This window comes from Corapipo altera, unplaced genomic scaffold (assembly GCF_003945725.1).
Source record: "Corapipo altera isolate COAL_440 unplaced genomic scaffold, ASM394572v1 53, whole genome shotgun sequence".
In the NCBI taxonomy this organism is placed as follows: domain Eukaryota; kingdom Metazoa; phylum Chordata; class Aves; order Passeriformes; family Pipridae; genus Corapipo; species Corapipo altera.
This window is the reverse complement of record NW_020884900.1, coordinates 163,491-184,785: the sequence shown is the minus strand read 5'-3', so window position 1 is coordinate 184,785 and position 21,295 is coordinate 163,491. Positions and strand designations below refer to the sequence as shown.

The 21,295-nt window shown below is 40.1% G+C and overlaps 1 protein-coding gene across 2 annotated transcripts in view; it reads left to right on the top strand.

The window, feature by feature from the left end:
* ARID5B (AT-rich interaction domain 5B) overlaps positions 1 to 21,295 on the top strand; it is a 117,507-nt gene that overhangs the window by 44,491 nt on the left and 51,721 nt on the right. For both annotated transcript variants that reach the window (XM_027649473.1, XM_027649472.1), the window contains one exon: positions 1,997 to 2,227. In XM_027649473.1, coding sequence (XP_027505274.1) covers positions 1,997 to 2,227 — 231 coding nt within the window. The remainder of the gene's footprint in view (positions 1 to 1,996; positions 2,228 to 21,295) is intronic.

The window sequence follows — 21,295 nt, the reverse complement described above, 5'->3', positions numbered from 1 at the left end:
AAAAGTGATCCTGTAAAAAATTACTTGATTTTAATTTATGCCAGGGGTTTGAGTTAAGTCGTCAGTTGTCCAGGGTACAAAGTTCGTGTGATTCTGTGCAGGGACTTATAGCACATTTGTCTAGAAACTAATGGTTTACTACAAAGGCGCGTGGGACATACATTTATATACACCCTGTTTAAAAAGCTGACCACATCCTGGCATAAGAAAAGTGCTGTCAGATCAACAGATTCAGCTCACTGCTATCTACACAAAGGTATAAAGTAGTAATAACTGTCAGGCAGGCGTACGTGAAACTCTCGAAGGAGCTGAAGGACGGAACATGTGCTTGTTAATTCCTAGAACAGTTTTCCTGATCTGATTTTTAGAGTTTCCTAATAAAGAAGAGAGAACCTTATTCCCAGGAGCAGTGGGCTCAATCGTGCTGTTGCGTAGGCTTATGGGATACTTGTTGAAACGAAGAAAAGCATGACCACATCCTTATTGACCAGAAGAGGGTTTAGGGCCATAAATTTTATTTTCCTAGAAAAGTAATGTCAGTGCTGTTTACCAAAATGTATTACTCTTACTCTTTTTTTCTTTTTTTTTTTACACGAATTGTTTTATCTGCCCACCTACATCAGAATGGTGGGGAGAGTTCCGAGTTTTTAAAAGTGATGACTTTCAGGAGCTGTGCTTGTAAAAACAGTACTTCGCAAGTGCGTCTGCCGTGTTGATTTTTTTTTTTTTGGCGCATTGCATTTGTCTGCAGTGATGACATTCTAGGTGATATATCTGCTTCCAGAGACTTCTTAAAATTTAGCCTTTTATGTGTCAACATTTCCATTGCCTCACACGAATCTAGATGAGTTGTGCCATCGTATTTAGTTGGAGAGAACTGATCTGACATTTCTCTCAATGTCTGAAGTGATTTTTACTTTAAGGGTAAGAATGATGATTTCAGGATTGGTAATGGGATTAAATAATAGACCTTTTGTCTCTGGAAGAAGAAATAGCTTAGTTATTCAGTAATCAGAGTACAGCAGAAAAGGTAAAGTGAATGCTCTTTCTTGTCTTTATTGGCATACTTGGAAAGACATGCTCTGAAGAGATAAATGAACATAAGAAGAAGTGCTGTTAAGTATTGGCTGCATACCTGCAAATGAGAAATTTCTCATGTTTACATCTGTGGTTGGGTTTTTTTGCTCTTGGGTTTCCTGCTGGTTATCATATGATGACACTTAATTGCGATATTACAAAATCTGCTACCTTTACCCATAATGTCATCTAAAACCTGAAGGAATGGAAAGGTCTGAGCTCTAGATTGCTTTACATTTTGAGCCCACATTTCAGCAGTACCAGCTGTTCTAAAATTCATTTGCTCATTATGCTCTGTAGGTGTTTTATTGAGTCCTGCTGCATTTGCAGTTAATGTGAGGAAAGTTACTTCCACCTGTTGGGGTTTAGCAACAATGACCAGGTCAGACCAACCCACCTCCCTGGCCAAGGGGCCCCTTGGTAGTACCAGTGCCAGGTACTTCAAAGCAGAGTTAATAGCCGTATGCTCTGGGGCTTGTATATTATTATTTTTAAAAGATGTTAGCTGCTGTAAACATGAGTGGAGTAAAGCTGTGTGGGGAACCGAGTGAAAATGACAGATAATATTTCTATCAAAGCAGCCAAGTTGGCAAAGTATAGAGAATGCTTTCATTCAGGCCCTTGGCCAGCTTCTGCAGAGCAGTGTTTTCTTGCTCATCCAGGTAGTCCTTGTGAGTAAGCATGGGAGAACTGAACAGAAAGCTAGAAATTAAGCTGTTTTAATAAACTTTCTTTAAGCTTCTCTTTTTAACCTTTAAATTTCTATATTTAACCTTTCTTTCCAAACTGTGCTATAAAAGATAGGCCTTGAGAAAAGACTGAACCGCGGGCTGTGCATTTTCTGAGATACTTGAGTTACAGCTCTTGTTTTTTATTTTTCTGACATACTAAGAGGTTTTTCTTTTTCCTGTTTTTCCAGGTGAGGATGACGAAGATTCAAACCTGCTGATTCTCAGCTACCCCCAGTACTGTCGATACCGTTCCATGTTAAAGCGCATTCAGGACAAGCCTTCCTCAATACTAACAGACCAGTTTGTTTTAGCCCTTGGAGGCATTGCAGTAACAAGCAAGAACCCCCAAATCTTCTATTGTCGGGATACATTTGATCACCCCACCCTGATAGAAAATGAAAGTATATGTGATGAGTTTGGTAAGTCATGTTACAACTATTTTCTACGTCTGTCGAGTAAAGACGTGTCTTTTTAAGTGTCCACTGGTTTCCAAAGGGAAGATGTGATTCCTTTGAAGTGAACCAATGCTATTTACGATTGAAATGTTAAATACCGAATGTGCTCTTTCCTCTTTGAGACTTAAGGCTTCTAGCCACTGGTGATCTCAGTATTGCAACTTCAGTTTATCACAAAGATATGTTACATAAGTAGAGGATGTAGCACAGTTACTTGGTATGAGTGAAAGGATACCTTGCCTGGGTTTGAAATTCGTCTACCTTAACGATTCACCTATAGCCTGTGTCTTTCCAGAAGCTTTACAAAGTGTGTTGGGGTTTTTTAAAAGTCATTATTGGTGCAATATGCTAAAAAATGCAAAATAGGAGTCCCTGCTCATCCAGTCGCTGTTGCAGAGCACTCACTAGCCGTGCATAGGCTCCCAGGGCCCTGCACAAATGTCGGCTGTAGCTGGTGTGTTTCAGAGAGAACTGCAAGATTTGACACCTGATAGCAGCCAGGTGATTTCACACGTTTTGTTTTTGGTGTCAGATCGACCCAAGGACAGCGGATGTGCTGCGAATGTGTGGGAGAATGCACGTCATGTAGACAGGCCGGGTAACTCCAGTGGTGGGTGCAGGGTAGTTTCGTTAGCAGTGTACCCAGGCTGGGAAATGAAGTTTTATTACCCATGTCACCAGATGGATGAGCACTGCAGCTAGTGCTAGAAAAGTCTGTGTGCACAGTGGTGGGTACACCACTATGTGAGACCCCTACATCTCTGCAAGGAAGCTCTTGTGGTCTCTTAGAGGGCAAATTTCTGGTTATGCGTTTAACGTATAATAATGAGAATGAGAGGGAAGGGCTTCAGTGATTCCTGTGATGGGAGAGTCCTCTCTGTTTTTCCAAACTCAAGCATGCTGGCTTTGAGCTTGGTGCCCAGTTCAGGCCTTGTTGTCTTGGCAGAGAAGCACTGACCCAACCTGTGGCATTGGGGCATTTTGTACGATGGTGCTCCTGTGCTGCTCTACTACTTCGTTCCCAACAGGCAGATGAGAGCCTTCCTCACATGATGTTGCCACTGGAGCACATGACTGCTGGGAGTAGTTTTGGTTTTGTGCTGTCAAGCTTTTTCAAAATCAGGCCCAAACTGTCAAGTCTGCTCACACTCACACAAAACATTACAGGCTTTGAACGAACTATGAATAAAAGTGTTGGTTGCTCTTAGAGGGTGGGGGCGGTGAAAAAAATGAATGAAATGCCCTGGAAGTTTGGTCCAATAAACACAATAGTATCATGTTGATTTTTATTTACTCTGAGCTCCAGCTTAGAATATAAAGTTCAGTTTTAATTGACTCTCCTTTTTATATGGGAAAGGTTATTTTAGACTTGAAGGCGTTTGATGAGTCTACCATCTGCTTTCTGTGGAGTATTTTATTCAGGGTCATTCCTTGATTACAGGTTTGTTGAAATAGTTGGATCCATAATGTAAGTGTATCATGGATTATTAGTAATAGATGAATCAAAGAGATGTGGAGTGATGCAGAAACTATGCTTAGTGAACCATAGCAAGTGCTTTGTTCAGTCTCTGAAAGCAAACTATGCCATTCTCTTGACCTTTGCAAGGCAATTATCTCATTATCAAACCAGAGCTACAGACACCTTAGCCATAGAAATGAATGATATGTATTTAAAATTTAGTTTGGTTTAAGAAGCAGATTTTTTAAAATCCCTATTAAAAACAAAAAACAAAACCAAAAAAAAAACCCAACAACCCCCCCCCCCCCCCCCCCAAAACTACTGCTTCAAAGTATTTGTTGTGAAAATAATGATGTGGTAAAACTTGTAAACCCTGCTGTGTTAGGAAGAAATAACTGACCAGTGTGTGGTTCCATATCTGTATTGCAAAATGTACGGTGTCAATTATGCTACCTTTGTTGAAGACAACAGGCAAAATACTATTTTATCCATTTCCTTGCTGGCAGGACAATAAAATGTACTACACTTTGTTATACAAACAGTTTACATTGATACTGTGTAGATTGATGTCACGTGTTGAAAGCGATGACTGGTAAGGCTAAACAGAGGCAGGGTGGGACAGTAGATAAATGGATTGCTCTAAGGCACTGGTATTTATCAGTCAAATCTGAGGGGATACCAGATTACAGAAGTGTGACTAAAATTCTGAAAAGGTGTCTGTAAGGAGTTCCAGTACACATTTAATTTGAAGGTTATTTTTTACCTTACAGATGAAAGAAGGCTGCAGAAGGAACAAGATAGGAGTGTGTGTTTCATCACTGCCTGAAATTCTCCCAACTCTAAAGTGAATACAGAATTTAGGAAGTACAGTCTATTGATGTCTTTATGTGGGAAGCACTGGTTTCTGATATGGATGCCAGGTCTTCTTCAGAAACCTTGCTGCTGGGGAAAGTGTTACACGTTCTCTGCATGTTGGAGTACTGTGCAATAGATACAGCATGTCACAAGTGAGATACCAGAAACACCTTTACAGAGAGCCCCAGCTGTTATCCTTGTTAGGCAGTTTTCATAGAGAGAAATGTTTTTCCAGGAAATAGTCTCTTTACTTTCATTATAGATTTATAACAAAAACCGTTTTGTTCTGACTTCTTCTCATACTTCCCTGTCTATTTTTCCCTCTTCTGTAGGGTTTAACAAAAAAAAAAGGCAGGAAATGAGGAAGAAAAATTAAGTTTTGTTGACAATAAATAATGGGACTTTTTAAAGTAGGTGTATGTAGATGCTGTCTGTAAACTCCCACAGATACGGCTGGAAGAGATGCTGCAATGCTTTGGGCATTCCCAGGTGGATGTTCTCTGTGTTTCCGTAGAACTTCCATAAGGCTCAGGCTGTGCTAAGCTTCCCCTCCAGCTTCAGCTTAGGCTACCACAGCTGGTGCTGCTGCTGACACCACATCTGCCTGTGCCAACCTGTGTCTTGCCTGTGCAGTGCTGTATGGCAGGTTTGGGCAGGATTATTCAGGACCAGTTTTCTTGCACAGTCCTTTTCTGATTCTCCTTTGCCTTGGTTCAGAGTGCCACCACATCCCATCTAGGGGGCTGCTGGAGCTGAGGAAACAGCTCAGCAGCTGGAAGGCTCAGACATTTGCATCCATCTCATTGTAGCCTGCCGGGGAAGGACTTGCTCTCCATTTACAGAGGAAAGACTGCTGTGAGTGGGAAGCCTCCTGCTCCCATTCTTGTTGATACTACTGATTAATCTAACTGCCTTGGAGGGTTCCCCTCCAGAATGCAGATAGGCTCAAAGGCTTGCTTCTGTTCAGAAAGCAGAAGACATAAACCATGCTTGGATGTCTTGATGGCCCAAGTTCCTGGCTATGACCACAGTCAGAGTGTATATGTGTTCCCCTCCTGAAAGAGCAATTAGAGGTCCTCACTAGCATGAAGCAGTCCAGGTGGATAATGAAATGAACATGAACAATGAAAATGAACAATTCATTTCTCTTCAGCTCAAGACATTTTTCAAAATCCTTTTCATTTATCAGCTGCTTGGGTTACTGTTACTGAATAACTTTTGTAAATGCATATAATGCATTACATAGTGGCATCTGCTGTGTGGTCATATATGCTGCAAGAGAGAAGGAATGAAAAAACAAGGTTCCTAATAATTTTCATTATAGACCAAAGAGCTCTAGCTGGAGGCAAAGCTGCCTGTGAGTGTTCAGAAGGTCTGTCTGAAGGTCACTGGGCATTAAATCAGTGTGCACTTGTTGCTAAAGCAGCACATGTCCTCTATGTTTGCTTGTCTGAGGAAGGTGACTTGTCCTACCAGGCTTGTGCCAGCTCCATGGTATGGAGTGGCTTCCAGGGCACATTGACGAGTGTGGATCCTTCGTTATCCAGCTGTGGGCTGTGTTGCCAAATGCATGTGGGCCCTACAAAAACACAGATGTGTCTGTCAGCCCAACCTCCACTTCCTTCAGGCCTGAGGACTCACAGGGCAGCGGGAACAGGCGTGCAGCTTAGAATCAGGAAGTTCAGGTGCTTGGGTGATGATGGATTTCTACGGCTCCATCAGCTTCACCAGGTCCAAATCTTTCACAGAGGGATTTATCATGGGGCTTTGCTAGATAAATGTTATAAATCCTACCTGCTAAAGATGAACCAGAAGTCTCTCTTTCATTTTGTGAGCGTGGGGTTGCTTTTTCTATAAACAGGAGTGTGAGAGGAAACTAAATACAGTTATTTCCTCTCGATTTTTAAAATCTATGTGATTAAGTTTTGAATCATTATTTTTACAGCATGCTGGGTCCAGTATGCCATTAAACAAGCTGTTTGGTCTCTGGGGTACTATAAACATATGCTCACCCCCAAAAGAAGGTTAAAAGTTTTGATTTTACATATAAAGGCCAGTTTTTTATAAAAAAATTCATACCAAAAAGGTGGGAGAATGAAAGAACTACATCCTGCTGTGGTATTAATATAATTTTTTCCTCTGAAAAATTAAGCCTTCATTTTACCATATCACGAGCAATGCAACAGGAATTTCTCATTGAAAAAAAACTGTGTGTAAAAGGGCATTGCAGTCCCCACTTACCTCCTCTCCCTAGCCCAAACTCAATGATATATTACATGCTAGGGGAAAATTAATCTACATTAAAAACAAAGCAAACCTCCATACCTTCAATAAGTCATCTGTCCCTGTAAAACAATGAAGAAAGCAGTTTCTCTCATTTCCAGGCCTGGCAGGGAGTGGTTAGGAGTGAGGGGTGACTTACCAGTCCTCCCAGGCACTGGTGTTTCTGAGCCAACAATTTCAAAAGGACTTACCTTCTGTCTTGTCACTGACCAGGGAAGCCATGGCAGGACAGCACCATGAAGGAGAAAGGACTCTTTAGGGATAGGTCATGTGCCAGAAAAATTGTGTGGGATGAAAGTTGATGGCTTCAGGGTATAGAATGGTACCATTAGTCCTGGTATAGCTGAAATTTGGTCTGTCTTCTCATTATGCATCTCAGTTTACAGAAGTTTGTGACTCACAGATAAAATCAGTTGTTTAGGGGAAAAACATAACAAAATAAAACCTTGGCAGGGAATGAGACTTAAAAAAAAAAAAAGACAAAAGAATGTTTCCAGTCTAAATGAAATACAGTTTTCTTGTTGGTGACTTTATTTGTGTGAGTCAAAGACTCAAAGTTGGCTTTTCTTTTTAAACTAGCTCTAGTGCAAAATTTGTACTTACGCTTGTATGGGTGGTTTTTTAATGCTTTTCAGCTGATATGAAGTATCACCCTTATTGCTATTGACTGTTTTGGCTACCCGCAGGATAATTTATATCAGTGAAATTCAGAAAAACAGAAGTTTCCGTATAGATGCTTCGGGCTTCTTTGTTTTAATACAGATGTGATGTTAGAGTGAGATTGATGTTAGTGCTTCTCTGCACAGACTGGAATGTTTAAAGCATTTAGAAATGCAATAGGAAGAGTAAGGAGACTCTGTATTAGCGTGGATACTGGGACCTCCTTAGATGGAGCTTTACGGTGGCATCTCCAGCAGTCTGAAAAATATGCAAATCTTTTCCAAGGTCCTGGGCAGGGTGGCTTAGCTAAATATTTCAAATTTTAGGTCTCCTAAAACAAAAACAGGACATAGCTGAAGGGGAAGTAACGATTAATGCATAATAGTGCTATATACAATATAGATAAATGTACATTTCCTCTTCCCTCCCAACCCACCTCTGCAAATGTGCAAACATAAGCTTTTAGCTTGAAAAAGCAAATCTGGAAATGTTCTGGATTCTGGTCAGACCTCTTTCTTATTTTGTTAATTGAACTGTGAAGCAAGATATTAATGATCCCCAGATGTTGTTTATAATGATTGATTTTTCAGTTGTGAAAAAATACTTGCAGTTTTTTTAAACAATTGATATTTTCTAATGTGCTCTGCAGCATTTGAATAAAATGTCTGAAGGCAGAGCTGTTTATGTGCCCAACATAATTGCTTCTGTTAAGTGATTTCTTCATTCTTAACATTTTTAGTTCTAATTGCTTTTTCCCCATACATCTAAAAATAAATATTTGCAAGTTTTGCATTCTGTCACTCATTGAAATGCATAAAATATTTGTACACTCAAAGCAAAAAGGCACTGATAAGGGGTCACATTCTGCCTTACTTAGTGGCGTAAATCCAACATAACTCGATCCACTTCTGTGGCTATTACTCAAGATTTTCACCAGTTAACCAAGGACAGAATCTCACCCAATGTTAACAGCAAGCTAAGTGAACATGAGTAAAGTGTAGTAAAGTAAGATAAAATACCTTCCTGTCTGCAAGAACTTCAATAGAAACAAATGCTGTTAGCTTCTACTCTTTTTTTTTAAGTGCATTTTCACTAGCAACCACAGTTGTAACCAGGATAAATATTAAGATAGATTATTTTTCACTTTATAATCAGAACTCCTTTATGAAGGACACTGATTTAATTTGTGTTGCATGTTCCTGCTGCCCTGAGGAAGGCAGCAGATGCTGAGTGGAGGGCCAGGCGCTGCGTGTGACCATGACCCCGCTGCTTGAGGAGGCATCAGGGCTGTGAACCGTGGGGTGTCCAGGATGGCCTGGGCGGGGACAGCTTTGGGGCTCTCGTGGGACGGGAGGTGAGGTGTCCTCACTGCTACAAGGACCTGTGGCACTGCTGAGAGCCTGGGTGTGCCCACTTCTCACTGGCACTTTTAACTGCTTTTTAATTTTTAACTTGTTGACTATGTGACGGTGTTGTGGGGTTTACATGTTTTACCAGCCAGAGTTTGGCAGAGAATCAAATGTACAGTTCCAGCAAACAAAGGGTTTGCAAGTGAGCTGCTCTTCTGTGCCTGATAAATGTAACTCATCACATGTCTTTTGTCATCTTTTATGCACACGTCTGTTTTATGGGTGTCCATGCAATAAATGATTGTAGATATAAATTACTAACTCCTCCTGTATAAGATTTCTACTCGATGGTTAGTTTTGCAATTCAGCTGTCAGAATCATTTGTGATTATAGAGAAAAGAAACCCAAGCTACGTTCGTGGTGCATGTGAGCCATGACCATCATAGATGTTCTCATGTCTGGAGCCATCGATTTTACAGTATGTGTTCCCCTGGTTTTGGTGTCTCCCTTGTACCACCAGGCCTGCCCAGCCTCCTGAGCTGTCTCAGAATTTTCAGTCCACCAGCATCCCAAACCTGGCAAGCAGCATCCTTGAGGTTCCAGGGCTCAGCAGTGGCAGCAAGCAGGGGAGACCTTTGTGTCCAGGGAAGGGCCCCCATTCCCATATAATGGAAAAGTGAAGTGGTTTATGTCAGAATATGGTCACATTCTTCTGATTAAACCCACTCAAAAAAGACAACATTGTAATATTTTCCAATGACTGTTTATCACGAATTACGTCAGCCTTAGTTTAAATTGCTATTATTTCTCCTTAATGCTTCTTGGTGCCTGCATAATTTACAGCATTGGCATCTGCGGGACTATGAAATAACCTTTCACAACCACCATACAATAGTAAAGAACATGAAGTTTTTGTTGTTAATTATTATGGGACTCCTTTAACTTTTTTACAAAGTGACATAAAATATTGTTGAGGTATTTATGGTTAAAGCTACTTTTACGTGGATCTATTTTACTTCTGGCTAGTTCTTAACTAAAGCAGTCATTTGTGGTTATTATGCCTAGGGAGATATTATGTCAGAACTGGTTTAAGAGTATTATTATGTATCACATGTCATATATTACATGTCAGCACTTGAGGCTCTCTTTCAATAAAAACAAATGTAATTTTAGTGAATGGTCTTTTAGGTATAGACCATTTGTAAACTTACCTGAATTCATTTGAAGGTACACTAAAAAGCTTTGTTCTCTGGGAGCGCACTTGGGTAATTTCATTTTGGCTTCAGAAGGAATTTCTAAAATATTTATCATTATTTCAATCAGAGGGTTCTGCCTCTAAAAAGCAAATAGTTTCCCAATACCGAGGTTAATGTACACATTTTAAGGAGCTTTAACTGTTACTCATTACTTTGTTTACTTTTCCCGCTTCAGAGCTCACTCTTGGGAGGTTCCCCACTGGTCAGGCTGATAGGAGTATCCCAGGCAACTAAGCCACCTAATGATGATACTTCACTGTGCCGCTTAATTGAATAGTTTATACCTTCTAGATAATCTGTGGGTGAAGTGGGGGCGGGTTGGGGGAGAAATTAAAGGTTGCAGGAGAGTTTTAGGTTTCCTTGAAGTTTCATTTCAAACTTGGAAAACGCAAACAAAGCAAACTTAAAATTAATGTGTCATTCCCCTTGGTTCCAAATTCTGCGCATATTTTCCAGCACTTACTTATTTAAAGCAAGAAATGAAGCATATGGGGTGTGCCAGAAAGTTTACACAAAGAGTGAAAACACATAAATGACTCACATGAACTTTTTCTGTTGTTTCTTTTTTTTTCTTAATACATAATTGTTTCATTACTGGTAGGAAAAGAAAAAAAAAAGACATGATTACATGATTTCTCTCACTTCCCCCCACCCCCAAATCTGTGTTTGAACACCATAAAAGTGATCAAAGCCTCTATTTGTCTCTAGTTGCATTTTTCTCCGTGGGACTGCTGGTTTTGGTGACTCTGTTGTAAGGAACTGAAACCCTGCTGGGCAAAAAAAAATCAGTTTCTGTCCCCCTGTAAATGCACAGACTGAAGATGTGAAGATGCAAACATGAAACTAAAAAAGCGAGCAAAGAGCAGGGTGAGCATTTCGTATGTTGCTAGGGTGAAATTTAATAAGGGGAACATAAAATGGAGTTAAACTTGCCTGGATGCCATGAGATTTTTTAATATTAGGCAGCATGCTTGATTTCCCTGGAAATGAGTGAGCAATTTGAATTTAGAGTTGTTTGGCGGGGGAGGGGGTGTTTCGTTCTCTTTTTCAGTCAAAGGCATTTCACAACCGGATTGCATGTGAAAGGGGAATCTATCCTTATGTAAGAATGTAACAAACTTTTCCGTTTAATGAATGAATATTCGGTATTTCGGGAGCCCATAAAAGATGGTAAAAGAGGGAGACAGAGCTGACGTAGTAGAGATTTTAATGAAGATTGAAGTTAGTAGTGAAAAGGTCAAAGTGCCATTTGTTGAGCCCCTGCTCCTGGCATGGTTTCAAAGGTCGCAGTGCTGACTGGGGGGCTGTGATGTGTGTTAATGAACAGTTGTGGCACTTAACTGAGATCATGGGTCGGTCACATGAATATATATAAAAGATATGAGTGAACATTTTTCCCCCTTTTTGTGGCTGTTGGAAGGACTAAACAATTAAAAGAAATGTTTGAAATGTTTGAACACCACATTAAGTCCCCTAGTCTGTAAGGAAAATGAGCTATGAATAATAGAATACTGCTCCAGTTAAATACAGTTATTCAAAATTGTTTTCAGCTACAGATGTTATGCCATTTTAGAAACTTAGACTAAATAACGTCAGATCTTGTTTGCTTTTTTAGTATGTTATTCATTTATTGGGAAATTCAAAATTTAAAACAGCTGGGAAAAGGTTTGGTGTTCACTAAGAAATCTTTAAAATGTGTACATTTCAGACTTACTCTTACAGTGCTGTTTAGAAATGACTGAATTGTATATTATAGTTATAAAAGTTCTGTAAACATGGTCTGCCATGTAGATGACAGGGAAACGTGAAATGGGAAAATGAGATAATTCTGGAGCCAAATTTTATGTATTACAGACTTGATAAAACAGCAAATGGCTTTCTCAGTCTAAATAATTTGTAACTTTCCAGGAACGTGCATGGATGTTATGAACAGTATGTCTAAAATAGCAGCAGAAAATAATGTTCATTCTCCTTTAATTCCCCCTTTGATGTTTATGTCAAAACGAAGGAGTTAATTTATCTAAGAGTTTCACTGCATGAGCTGTACAAAACCAATCATGTAGAAATAATAGACTACCATTGGAAGTGCTGTACTATTGCAGTTTTAGTAGCTCTTCAGTTCTGCTCAACAATTAGTCCATACATTTTATAGCTGTGTCTTTAAGAAACTGGCACACTCAGCAAAATTACAGTAATTGGGAGATGATGCAATGTGGAGAGAAATCAGAGTAAGAAAATTAATTGAAAATAGTGTTTTGTTCAGGTTTGGGTTTGTTTTAAAATTTTAGACACACTGCAGTAGTAATTGCTGGTGGGTGAGACTTCTGCAGAATTTAAATTCCACGTGGCCAGGTTTTTGTGAATTTGCTTTTAAATCAAATTGCGAAAGAGGCAAAATAGGTCATTAAAATTCTTGCTGTAGTTTTCTCTCTCTGAAATCAAGTGAGGTCATTAAGGGGGATCCAGAGGAGGGCTTTTTCTCTCTATTGACATGAGTTCTGTTTAACTAAGTTCTCATTGCCTGTCAGCATCTTCATAAACCTAATAAGACAGATCACGGACAATATGTGAATTAGTTTGTCATTTACACAAACAGCTTAAAAGACCTCAGCAATCCCTTTTTGCTTGTGCCCACTTGAGAAAGTACTGAGGCTTTACAGTGTGAACATCCATCTTCCCTGTGATAGCCAGTGGTGCTGGTAGTTTCTTGCTAGGACTTTGTTTTTATACATAAGTACTGAAATTAAGGCAAATTAAAAAAAAAAAAATGGTGGTTTGTTGGGGTTTTTTTGTTTTTTGGGAGTTTTTTGTAGGTTTATGATTGGCAATTACAACCTCGTAGTGTTTTTTAATTGCTCTATTGTCCATTATGGGCCAAAGGCGAGTGAAGCAGTGATAATTTTCATTTCAGCTGAAGTTTGGGCCTTGTTGTTAGATACAGGTTTATCTTGGGCTTTTAGTGATCAGACAAGCATTTCTGTGTGCCTCAGGGCAGCTGTGTTGGTCTTAATGCCATAAATTACTTGGAAGGTAATGATAGATGACCAATTGACTAGAGTAGGAGAGCAAACCTGATTCTTGGATTAATAAGTAGGGGAATAGAGAGAAGAAGTAGAGAGGTGTTACTGCTGCTGCATCTAATGCTAGAGGAAATCATTATCAACCCCCTAAGAGCTAACGTTTTTGGTAAGTCAGTCAAATGATGATGGCTTTCTGCAAAAAGGGCGATACGATTTCATGGAATAACTGCACTGCTAATACTCAAATATATTATTCTGAACTATGAGCTGCAGAGGAACATGGAAGAACGGGAAGAGTTTGTTAGAGAGATTTTTCCCCTGCTTTCAACTTCGTGCCCCATTCTGATGCCTATGCTTTGCACATTTTATTGAAATACTGGACAGGGTTAAGGAAGAACCCAGAAAGGAATTTGTGGTACAGAAAACCTGCTTTTAAGTGGAAGACTAAAGAATGTCGATCCGTTTAGTGCAGAGAGGAGAAGACTGGGAAGGGGCCCGGTCACAGTCTGTTAGTACTTCCATAAGGAGAAGACCTATGACAGTAGAGGTCTCTGTAATTTGCCAGACAGACACATAGCAGGACCCTGTGCTTCAAAGTAGAGGCAGATAAATGCTGAAACTAAGGCACAATTATCTAGCAGCAAGGGGTAATTAACCATGGGAACAACTTAGCTAGGAGCATAGGTTCTTTTTTGCTTGAATCCTTTAAATCAAGAGTGATTTCCAAAAGACATGATCCTTACTCAAGGAAGTCTTCATCCAGTAGTTATTCTGTTGTATAGGCAGTATCTGCAGAAGGTAAACAAGACACTAATATCCTACTAATTCCTTCTGACCTTAAAAACTGTTAACTGTGTTAATATATGTAATTTGTTGCATCTGGGCCAGTAAGGGCTACTTCTTGTTTGGATATCATGTCCATTATACAATAAAACAAACCCTCCAGAAAACTTGCTTGCAGTCTTACTTAGACAAGGCAGAGCTTTGCATCTGCTCTGTGGACTGGAGACTGAGGAACAGGAGTGCTAGGAGGAAGCTGGTGTGCTAGGAGCTAAATATCATTGTCTTCACTGATACATGGTGGTGGCTGTTGATGCCCCATGTCCCCTTCATTCTCCTTACCCGTCTCCATCCACCATGAGCACTTCCCTGTCTCAGAGCACTGACTGGACAGTGCGCTCCTCTGCTCTGGTTTCTTGAGGGCTGGTCAGTCCCTTACCCGTTCTCTGTTGGGAAGATCAGCTCAGGGAGAATTTTAGGTCAATTTTAGGCCATTTTCAGTAACTTCTATGAAGGGCTGTGTGCTCAGGTGAAGTATGGAAAATGTAACTGAGTAGCATCTCATTTAAATGTGCAACAACATAATGCAGCATCATCTACAGATTTACATTACTGATTCCATGAGTCTTCCCTGGTGTCCTTCACAGACATCTCCAGTCACCTTACCTTTCTGTGTAATAGCTTTAAAGAGCATGTTAATTAAAAAGCAGGTGTTAGCAACAAGTGAATAGTAGAAGAGAATGAATTTACTTGAAATCAGCAGTTTCAGGCCACAGAAAGGGTAAGAGAATATGTGAAAAGGCTAATGGTGATCATCCTGCTAACACGGGTGACATTCACAGACGCTGCCGCTGCTTCAGCAGAGATCCTGTGCGACCTTCCAGCTCTGTCATCTCCCTCCCGTGTTTCGTTCTGGGTTTGCAACTGTAGTAGAAGTTAAACTCCCAGTAGAAAAACAACTCTTTGGTGTGGGGTGGCACGTTCACTTTGAGTAGGTGCTGATGATTCTACTTTTCAATTCGTTGATTAAATAAGTCCATCTTCAAATCTTACAAACCTCAGCTGAACTTCACTGAGTTGGGCCTGTGTCCCATTACATGCTTTCACAGAGGTAGAGCACAAGGTTGAAAAACGGAAAGGATTATTCCCAGGATCTTGAGCAGCTCTTAGCTCAGAATACCAGGTACAAAACTAGCATTATAGATGCCCTCATTCTTTTATAGAATCCCGATTTTGCAATGAACCATGATTGTTCGACTGATTTACCAAAAAATTATGGTTCTTCAGGGGATTTTTGGTGCTGGTTGTTTTGAAAGGCAACCTGTAATTAAGATGAATACATGTACATTGTGAATGTTTAGTTATGGTAGAGATGAGTTTGTTATAAAACAAAAACCCCCTAAAAATTCCCTAGCTGCAAATCCTTGCAGTTGCTTAGTTTAGAAGTTTAAGTCAATTTATGGAAGTCTGTGTTTACTGTCTTTAGAGCTTGATCATGACATTGGAATGTATTTTGGAAAAAAAGACCCTATAAAATGAAACCCACATTTATGGGTAAGGAGCACAGAGCACTTAGGATCAGCAGTGAGACTACAGTATCTGTTTGAAGTGTAGCGAAGAGGAGTACTTGCTGCTGCCATGTTGGGCTTAGAAAGTAGTGAACACTTGGTATATGTTCTAACACTGTAACAGCAACTGGACCCAACGCCATAAATTTCATGAAAATGTGGACTGTGATATCCTAATGACAGCAGTCAAAAGATAAAACTAGATCTAAAGTACTTAATTTAAAATAAAACTTTATTATAAAATCAGGTCTCCTAAGGTGCTGCTTTTGTGCTGCGCTGCATGTGAGTAATCTGGGTGACTCATCTAGCCTCTGACTTACTGCAGCCATCAACATTCCCAGCCACGAGTGTTGTCCTTCATAAAGGAAATATCCTATTTTTGGTATGACAATGTCCTCAGTTTTAAAGAATTTTCCTCTTTTAAAGTGCTCAGACAATTAATGCCTCATGCATGTATTCAACAATGGTTGCCTAGCAACCATCAGAAATATTCGGGAGAGCAAAGGAAGCCGAGATGAATGAGCAGTAACATCAGCTCCCATTTCAGGTGAGCTGGAGAAGGCGTCAGGGCTGCTCTGACTGGGTCCAAGCACGTAGATCCGTGAAAATCAAACAGTTCCTAAGTAGCAAAAACGAGCTCCAACTGGCACATCAGCCACCCGCAGAGATGAGTTGGGTTGTGCAGCCAGAAGCGCTTCCAGGAGGCTGCAGCTGGTTGAGCTTTTGCAGTTTCAGAAACCTAGACCAAAACAATGTAACAATGGTTAAAGTAAATTATAGAAGGTCAACAAACATTTCTTGATGGCTGAGGGAAGTTTTGCCACCTTTGTCCTATGTTCCACCTGCAGTTAGAGAATAAGTGACGTTCCTGTTTCCTTTGGTAGAAGTGTTTGGGCAGGGATCTGAGCTCCAGGAAAACCCCTTACATGGGGCTTGGCTCCAGTCCTTTTCTTGGCATTGCCACCTAGTTCCCACTTATTCTCATTTTGCATTTTAATTCTAGTATAGCTTTTACCTCACAGGAGATTTTCTCACTCTAGAGAGTCAAGTTCTTGATGCCTTTTTTAGCACTGGAGGATGCTAATGAATGGAATGGAAGTCTTTTCCACAGTAACAGCCCACAGCCACTATATGCCTGTTTGGATTTTGGTCTTTTATCCTTTTTTTTTAAAATTCTTTTTTCATCAGAAAGGTTGAAATGAAATGCTCAGTCTAGGATTGGAAGGACTGAATTTTATCATCTCTGTTACATCAGAGCTAGTGTGGCCATGTCTTGTGCCTGTCCTTTTCTCTGGATGAGGTTTGGTGCTGCTTCACAGTCTCCCCAGTGGCTATTCCATTGCAGCAGCTCAGGACTTTGGGACCCACAGTTCAGTGGGACACACTGTCTGTTGAAACCATTTGAGATGGTTATATATACTTCTGCAGTTTTAATCTGTAGAAGTATAGTCAGTTGGTTTCTTTTCATTAGATACATAAAAATAAAAGTGCCTGATAGTTGCCTGTTAGTGCTGCTCAGAACATTTTTGACTGCCTGCCCCCTTTTGAAGAAAGTTATGAAATTCTGACATTCTCCTGTTAGATAGAAAAACCGGATTTATGATCATCTCTACTTCAAAGGTAAAGGTTAAGAACAAGATTAGGATCTCCTTTCCACTCATGTAAATCCACAGGAGTCAATTACTTTGAATTGATAGTGATGTGATTTAGATCAGAATCTGGCATTAAACCCTTTTGGGGTTTGCTCTTATACCCATCGACTTTCAGTGCCACTTGACTGCTGACTCTTTGCTTTTGGTATGTGGTGCCTCAGGGGCCCCACATAAAACATTGGTTCACTAGCTTTAGTGGGATTTTTTAGATTAGATGTTAAAATGTTGAAATCAAAATATGTAGGGGGTGGTCGGGAAGTATCAGTCACACAATGGTAATCAGAATAATGCGATTTTTGAGATCGATATCTCATGACTTAGCTGAAAAAAAATCCCTTATGTATCTTGGAGGTCTGAGGCTTTTACTCTTTTTGATTATAACAGGCATTTATTTCTGGCCTTGATGGCTGATGAGATCTCAAACTTAAAATATGCCATGATCCTATAGTCTGGTAGTGCTTTCTGGCACTGGTCAGTGACTAAATATAGCTAGTTTTGAACCACTGTGATAAACCTGGAAGTAATGTTCAGCAGAAAATTCTCAGACAATTCCATAGACAAATGTGGAATATGAAATGACTTTTCTGGATCGCATCTGGTTTGTACTGTATATGTTTTTTTGTCCCATCTCTCTCATTCCCAAGTTTTCCAACTGCTATCTTACAAATGTTTTGTGGTACAGAGAAATCTTAACTAAGGCATGTCAGTGGTTCATGTTGGTTCATGCTAAAGCAACAAATAACATAAAGGGGTTTTAAACCCCAGCTATTTCATGCATTCTTTTTGGCTTTGTAAACCATTTTGCTTTGTTTTTACGAAAAGAAGGTGTATTTAAAAAAAAAACACATGCATTTCTAAAAATCACTGATTGTCTTCTAACTGGCATAGTCCAGAAACATGCAGATTCTTGCATTGTATTATGGGATTAGTGGTATTCATCTGTCATGCATAATGTGAAGGTGATAGTCAGGGAAGGAAAAGAACCTTTTTGAAAGGATTGTGATTTTTCGTTTGGGTTTGTTTGGGTTCTTTTTAATGATTTATCCACATACTTGGGGTTTTTTTCTCTTTTCTTTTGTGGTTTTTTTTTCCTATTTTAAACTTCTACCAGGCTATCTTTAATTTCAAGATGGTGTCTTTGCTAGAAAGATAATCATATGTAATGTCTTCCACAACCTCTTCATATGCATGACTGCATAAAGCTTGTGTAACAGTTGATTATTATAAAATTAGTATGGCATAGCATAGAGCAAACTGGGCCCCTGGCCAGATGAACTAGACAATGAATAGTTATATAAGGTTTTGAAGCACATGTATTAGAACACAAGCGCCCTGTATTTTCTTCTCAATTGTCTGCTGTTTGTTAATGTTTCCCTTTCAATGTGATTGCATCTCAATTTAATAGCACTTGCCATTTCAGGGTTTACTGTGCCAGTGCTCACATAGTTACATCCCCTCTGTGCTGCAAAGCCTACATGTATATTAAAACTGAACTAGGCATGGTTGGCTAATGGGTACTTTGAGAGATATGCACTTATAGAATTAAGTGATGTATGTAATTGTTAATTTTGTGTTAACAAGTTTGAAAAATGTGTTTCACCAATAATTGTAACGCTCCATTCTGTGCAAAGTGTGACATTTTAATTCTTGTTGAACAGTTTCCTACCTCTGCTCTGTGTTTTCATGGCAGGGTATTATTTTGCAATCAGGATAAAAGCATTATTTATTAAAGTTCTAAAATATTACATTACTGGAAGTTTTAAACTGCAGTTCAATCTTCTCTTTCATAAAAGCATTTCATTGATTTTATTTTTTTTAATTGGTCTTTGAGTTTAAACTGAAGTTCCGCATTATGGATTGCATATGATTCCAGAAGCAGAGGGATGTTTTAGTGGAGACTTGATGCTGCTTTAAGGGCAACGAGACGTACCTGTCACAGAACTGTGGGAAAGGCTTGCGTTTGGCATATGCAGCTTTGGGACTGTCAGATCCCAGCCTGCTGCATTTTTGGCACAGGGAGGCCATTGACTTGGGCTGTGGGAAACCTACATTCAGCACTGTCGGTCCTTGTGTCTTTTTCTGCGCCTCCAAAGGAACTTCTGTTAGAGACTTCATGTCTTTAGGAGTCAATTAACAACTCTTCCTTGCTTTCAGTGGGGCGGGACAGCCTTTCCATGGTGAGAGGCTGCTCAGTAGCCACTGACTGTAGTAGCCCAGGTGTCCCTTGATGGAAGAGTGACACTTTCACCTGCCTTGGGGATGCTGGATTTATTTGCTTTCTGTGTGTCTTCCAAACAGCCCAGAAGTCTGAATTCCCCTACTGCCTCTTGCTTCAGTCCTCCTATTCTTCAGTTCCTCGCCTTTTGCCCCCTCCTTGCCACACGGTCCCATCCCCATCCTGGTTCCTCTTTGTTATACCAGGGTGATGCCAGTTCTCCCGTGGCAGCTCTTGGTGGTTCATTCAGGCCGTTGCAGTTGTGAGACCAAAGCCTGCCTATTATTCCCTTTTGCGGTAAATAAATTAATTCTTCGAACCCTCGTAGGCCTAACTACAGAACTGCACAAAGCAAGGTTCACATTCCTCTTCCAGCTAACAGGGGTTTATGTCGTTTGGATGTTCTGTGTCATCCCATCGGTGGAGTCTGACCTCGTGCAGCCTTACTGGTTGCCAGCCAGTGAGGGAAGGCAGTTCAGAAGGGAGAATCATCGCCGTCCCCCACTGAGTTCAGGAGCGCCTCTGTCTAGCATTTGAATTATCAGTAAAGCAAGATTTTCTTATTTCCTGGTAAGGGCAGGATGGGAGGAGCATAATAGGCTCAAAACACAATAAAAATAGCAAAGGAAACAAACAGTTTGTGCCTAATTTGAAACTAACTGATCTCCATGGTGATTGCAACAAATCTGCTGCATTTGACTGTTTAGTGAAGACAAGGGTTAGAAATAAGAGTTCACCAGCCATGCTGGACTGTTTGAATGAACGCTAGAGTAGGAGTGTTGGTACCTTCCCAATGATGGAGTGGCCGTGTGAAGGTGCCCAGGGGAATTCCACAAATAACCTCATTGAAGCTCCAGGGGATTCAAGTGTCTTCCTTCATCATGCATCATCAGAAAAATCAACTTGTACAAATTTTCTAGGATTTTTGCTTTCAACAGTACTGTTCTGTGGAAAAGAGTCCATAGCACTGTGGCTTCAGACAAAAATAGTGTGGCAGAAGACCTTTAAAAACCAGGCAGTAAGCTGGAAACCTTAGGTAAATAATAGGACTAATATACTTGCCACAGTAAATAATAGGACCATAGCTCCTCCAAAACTCTTGATTGGCATTGTTTCAGAGTAAATCCTTATGTGAAATAGAAGCCAGAGATAAAATTTCAGTCTCAATTTAAAGATATTTGAGACAGAGGAAGAAGAGACTGCATTAATCCTTACTAAAGAAGAAATTCCTGTTCATGGTAGTCTGAGATACTGTCATGTGATGAATCAGAAAGTTTTTATTGTTCACATCTTCAGGGTTCTTCAGGGCTGCTGAGTTTTGGCATGCGGAATGGGCAAAAAGCATTTGCAGATCAACCCATCTCCTTTTGCTGAGGCCATTGGCAACAGAAAGCTTCCTATTTGCAGTAAGGGTGTTTGAGTTTCTATTTTTAAAAAAGAATTTTAGAGGGGAGATTATACTTTTGAAATCCTTAGTCATAATGAAAAGATCTTGAGAGGCAGCTGATGAAGACATTCAGAGTGTTACACTACATCAAGATTTAGAGTTTCTTGAGTAAATATTGACCAATTTGACCTTTGCTTTTCCTCAGTCAATATTTATCTCTTGGGACAATGAATCTTCATATTCACCTTAGATGAAGTCCAAGTCTACTTAATAGTATACTTGCAAATCCAGGAGAGGTGATGATTTATCTTGGTACTACTTTTATCTGTTTAAAATTACATATACAGAGGGTTTGGCCACTCATGTCACTTTGTCAGGTTTCCTAAACAAAGCAGCTGCAGGTCATGGCTGATCGGTAGGCTTCTAGGAAAAACTTAAATCCATCAGCAGGCAGAGTGGGTCAGTCTGGGAGTGGAGCAATCTTTATTGGAAATGAGGATGAGGATTCCTGTATAGTGTCAGAGCCCTTCCAGATACTGTCAGGAGGA